At 45.9% G+C, this 4,879-nt stretch overlaps 1 protein-coding gene across 1 annotated transcript; it reads right to left on the bottom strand.

The window, feature by feature from the left end:
- Positions 1-246: 246 nt before the first annotated feature.
- On the bottom strand, positions 247-4,670 carry hsp90aa1.2 (heat shock protein 90, alpha (cytosolic), class A member 1, tandem duplicate 2). The gene is made up of 11 exons (XM_061270875.1): positions 4,493-4,670; positions 3,434-3,580; positions 2,875-3,241; positions 2,660-2,796; positions 2,210-2,539; positions 1,967-2,132; positions 1,694-1,884; positions 1,471-1,618; positions 1,119-1,387; positions 691-1,024; positions 247-596 (listed from the first exon to the last, which is right to left on the bottom strand). The coding sequence occupies exons 2-11, from the start codon at positions 3,578-3,580 to the stop codon at positions 487-489; spliced, it is 2,199 nt and encodes a 732-aa protein (XP_061126859.1). The 5' UTR covers positions 4,493-4,670; the 3' UTR covers positions 247-486.
- Positions 4,671-4,879: the final 209 nt, after the last annotated feature.

Raw genomic sequence — 4,879 nt, 5'->3', positions numbered from 1 at the left:
TTCTGTTCCCAGCATCTGATTGGCTCACGGTAGTCAGTTGACCCAATTACGCGATTAATGGCGTCATGCCAATGGCGGAAAATGACCGCCCCCAACCCGGTCATTATCGCGAGAGGTGTGAACGCGACCGGCGACGTGCATCCACGCAGTGACGTCATATTTTATATTAGGTTGAATCTAACGTCTCATAGATAATTTATTTTTTGAAGGTAATCTCTCTTTAGGATTAGTCTGCACGATGCTCCATCATGTTCAACATTTATTCAAGGTTCCCACAATTTTTTACAGCTTTATATCTTTCTTGCAATGCATTTTACAGTTCAAGTCAAACACATGGAATGCTTTAACATTAATCAAATAAAAAATACAAAATGTGACCAGTTTTCAAACATTCAGAACTGCAGAAGTTAGGGGAAGTGTGACGGTATTAACAGTGATCTCGCAGAACTTTAATGAGATATAACCGAGTACATATGAGCAGTCGTTTTAGTCCACTTCCTCCATCCTGGATGCATCATCATCACCTTCCAGAGGGGGCATCTCCTCAACAGGGGCAGCAGGGGTGTCATCTGGAGTTGGATCTTCTTCATCAATGCCTAAAAAAAAAAGGAGTACCAAGAATTGTGAATTCATATAAAACATAAACATGAGCATTCACAGGGGGAAAAAAAACCTTTTTGAAGTACTCACCAAGACCAAGCTTGATCATCCTGTAGATGCGATTAGAGTGTGTCTGCGGGTCATCCAGCGAGAAGCCCGATGACAGCTGAGCCGTCTCAAACAGCAGGATAACCAAATCCTTGACGGACTTGTCGTTCTTGTCTGCCTCTGCTTTTTGCCGCAGTGTCCCCATGATGGGGTGCTCGGGGTTGATCTCCAGGTGCTTCTTGGCCGCCATGTAGCCCATGGTGGCGCTGTCCCTCAGGGCCTGCGCCTTCATGATTCTCTCCATGTTGGCCGTCCAGCCGTACGTGCTGGTCACGATGCAGCAGGGGGACGATACCAGGCGGTTGGAGACTGTGACCTGTGAAGAGATCCAGTATTGATTCTCTTTAGAGTTCCACCATTTTTTTGGAAAACAGTAAAGCTCTCGCCATATGCTCCTACATTGGGCTTACCTTCTCCACTTTCTTATCCAAGATGTCCTTCATGATCTTGCACAGGTTTTCAAACTGAGCCTTCTTCTCCTCCTGCTTTTTCTTCTCATCCTCATCCTCGGGAAGCTCAAGGCCTTCCTTGGTGACCGAGACCAGGTTCTTGCCCTCAAATTCCTTCAGCTGCTGGACGCAGTACTCATCGATGGGCTCGATCATGTAGATGACCTCCAGGCCGGCCTTGCGGAGGCGCTCCACAAAGGCAGAGTTGGCCACCTGGTCTTTGGACTCGCCTGACAGGCAGGCAATTTCCGTGAATCATCAGCTCGATTGTTTCAACCGCTCGTCAAGGCGGAGAGATGAATTGCACGCTCACCGGTGATGTAGTAGATGTGTTTCTGGTTGTCTTTCATGCGGGTTACGTAGTCCTTCAGAGAAACCAGCTCGTCTCCGGAAGTGGAGGTGTAGTAACGCAGCAGCTCAGACAGTTTCTTCCTGTTCTGGGAATCCTCGTGGATGCCGAGCTGAAATATAAATGTGTGTAAGTAACAAAGTCTGTAGAAGTCCAAAAGCCATGTGGACTTTGCCACCAAACCAACCTTGATGTTCTTCGAAAACTGATCATAGCACTTCTTGTAGTTTTCCTTGTCTTCGGCAAGCTCCGAGAAGAGTTCCAAGCACTTTTTGACCAGGTTCTTGCGGATAACCTTGAGGATCTTGCTTTGTTGCAGCATCTCTCTGGAGATGTTCAGGGGCAGATCTTCAGAGTCCACCACACCCTTGATGAAATCTGCAAAGGACAATAAGCCGGTCAGCAATTTGTTTTTTTTGGGGGGGGGCAAAATACATTCAACCAGTCTGTATGTACTCACTAAGGTACTCGGGAATGACCTCGTCGCAGTTGTCCATGATGAAGACCCTGCGTACGTACAGCTTGATATTGTTCTTCTTCTTCTTGTTCTCAAAGAGATCAAAAGGAGCACGGCGTGGCACAAACAACAAGGCGCGGAACTCCAGCTGACCTTCCACTGAAAAGTGCTGATAAAATATAAAAGCAGAAATATTTGTTAGCGGGAAATGTAACAGGATCTGCGGAGTTATCAAGTACAACCAACCTTGACAGCCAGGTGCTCCTCCCAGTCGTTTGTAAGACTCTTGTAGAACTCGCCATACTCCTCGTTGGTGATGTCATCAGCATTGCGCGTCCACAGAGGCTTGGTCTTGTTCAGCTCCTCCTGGTCGATGTACTTCTCCTTGATCTTCTTCTTTTTCTTGTCGGAAGACTTGTCATGCTCATCGTCGTCATCCTCGCCGATGTCCTCCATCTCGGGCTTGTCGTCATCTTGCTCTTCCTCATCCTTGTCTTTCTTCTCCTCCTTCTTTTCCTCCTCCCCCTCCTCTTCTGCTTCGTCGTCGCTCACTTCCTTATCACGCTCCTTCTCCACCTGGATGAAAATTCAGTTTGATATTTTAATAGTCAGCAGTTACAAGATGGAGCCTGATGACGAATTCTGCCTGGCAACTAGCGACCTGGGGGAAAAAAATGGATCATCCATTTCACTTACAAAGAGTGTGATGGGGTAGCCGATAAACTGCGAATGCTTCTTCACAATCTCTTTGATTCTCCGCTCCTCCACATATTCCATCTGGTCATCTTTAAGGTGCAGAATGACCTTGGTTCCACGACCAATTGGTTCATTAACTGAAGGACGAAAGCCAGGTTACAGGTGAGCTTCTATGGGAAGAAACTGTGCTAAGTCAACGGACGGCATGTACTTACTCTTGTCGGCCATGACTGTGAAGGAGCCCCCGGCGGCGGACTCCCACACGTACTGCTCGTCATCGTTGTGCTTGGTGATAACCGTCACCTTGTCGGCCACCAGGTAGGCCGAGTAGAAGCCCACACCGAACTGGCCGATCATGGAGATGTCGGCTCCTGCCTGCAGGGCCTCCATGAAAGCCTTTGTGCCCGACTTGGCGATGGTGCCCAGGTTGTTGATCAGGTCGGCCTTGGTCATGCCGATACCCGTGTCGACCAGGGTGAGGGTGCGCTCGTCTTTGTTGGGAATGAGTTCGATTTTCAGATCCTTGCCCGATTCCAACAGGGAGGGGTCGGTAAGACTCTGGTAGCGGATTTTGTCCAAAGCCTTGAAGAGAAATAATCATTTGTCACTTCCGATCAAAGTCTTTTTGGAATGAACCCTTGATATGCAGCTTTTTATTCATCAAAAAGATACAGAGATTAATTACTGCCACCTAGTGGACAAACCTGTCATTTTTCTTTAATAGGACTGGGAAGTACAGGGACAGACATGGCTAGCAAATTTGGAGCAACTTACATCAGAGGAGTTGGAGATGAGCTCCCTGAGGAAGATTTCTTTGTTGGAATAGAAGGTGTTGATGATCAAGGACATCAGCTGAGCAATCTCAGCCTGGAACGCAAAGGTCTCCGTCTCCTCCATTGGATGGTCCTGTGACTCTGGCATCTTCGGCACAAGAAACATATGCTTATTAAAATAAATATTCAAGATTATTCATCCATTTTCTATAGCATTTGTCCTGATGACAAGTATGGCCAGGAGAGCTCTCCCAAAGCAGGTGGCGCAACAGACTGCTCCTACAGCTCCTTTAATCTAACCTTGAAACGAAAATCCCATTGCAATCTGCTCTAAGGTCACTTTTGTCTTAAAAGTTTCATTTGATAGCGTAATTTCTCTACGACTAGATGATACCACCTTTACTAACCGCGTGGCTTTCTTGTTCTAGCGTTCGTAACCTCGGATGACGTAAATTAGGACTTATATTTGACAGGCGGTTGCTTTACACGTCATTAACGCTCGGTGTCACCACCTAGCGAATTCAGTAGTGTACTACAAGTTTCTAGAAGGTACTCTGAGATTTTTTAGTGGAAAGTCTCGTTTGAAATTTTAACGATTCACGATATAGCAAAACGTCTCTTGGACCACTTGTGTGTAAAAATATTAAAACTGCGTGGCATGTCGCTTTCAAACGGTCACATGTAATACTAGTCTGGCACACCCTGGGACCATGTGGTCGTCTATCAAAAGCATCGCTTAAAAACGATGAATATATTTATCGCCAGTAAATAAAACACATTGAAAGGAGAAGGAAACAATTGAAAATCCAATTAACTGACAATATTACGCGACGACTGCAGCTTCATTGGAATTCAGTCATCAAAGCATGGATTAGGATTATATATATAAATCAAAACATAAAAGCATTCCTTAATGTTTTAAAAACCTATTGGAATAATCCCCCCCCAAAAAAAAGTACATATCACGCCATTTTTTTTCGTTACATGCGAGATGACTTTGCAAAAATTGGGCGACAGTAATGATTTAGCTTGCATGCTAAAACACGTTTTGCTACTTTACCTTGGTCTTCAGTGGTTTGGGAGAGTAGATCCCGATGTCAAAATGCTCGGAATAATTACTGGACAGGGCTGCTGAGCTGGTTTATATAGCCTTTCTTCAAAGCGGCGTGTTCGAGAACCGTCGATTTGAGCTTAGAGCTTCTGGAACTCTCTAGAATCCTCCTCGATGCCGGGAAAATATCGAACGTTGGTTGGCCTGAATTGGCTGTCAATCAGAAAAAGGAGGCGGGATCTATCGAAGCGGAAACGTCATCGAAGAGGGGGGGGGGGGGCAAACCGCGCGGCGTTCAGGAACATTCCAGAATATTGGAAGATTCTAACGTAGTAAACCTCACTTTGTGACTAATAAAGGCAAGAGTTAATTATACAATACAAATGCCAAAGGGAG

Source organism: Syngnathus typhle, linkage group LG22 (assembly GCF_033458585.1).
Source record: "Syngnathus typhle isolate RoL2023-S1 ecotype Sweden linkage group LG22, RoL_Styp_1.0, whole genome shotgun sequence".
Classification (NCBI taxonomy): domain Eukaryota; kingdom Metazoa; phylum Chordata; class Actinopteri; order Syngnathiformes; family Syngnathidae; genus Syngnathus; species Syngnathus typhle.
The sequence above is the reverse complement of the archived record's forward strand: the minus strand, read 5'-3'. Positions and strand labels throughout refer to the sequence as shown.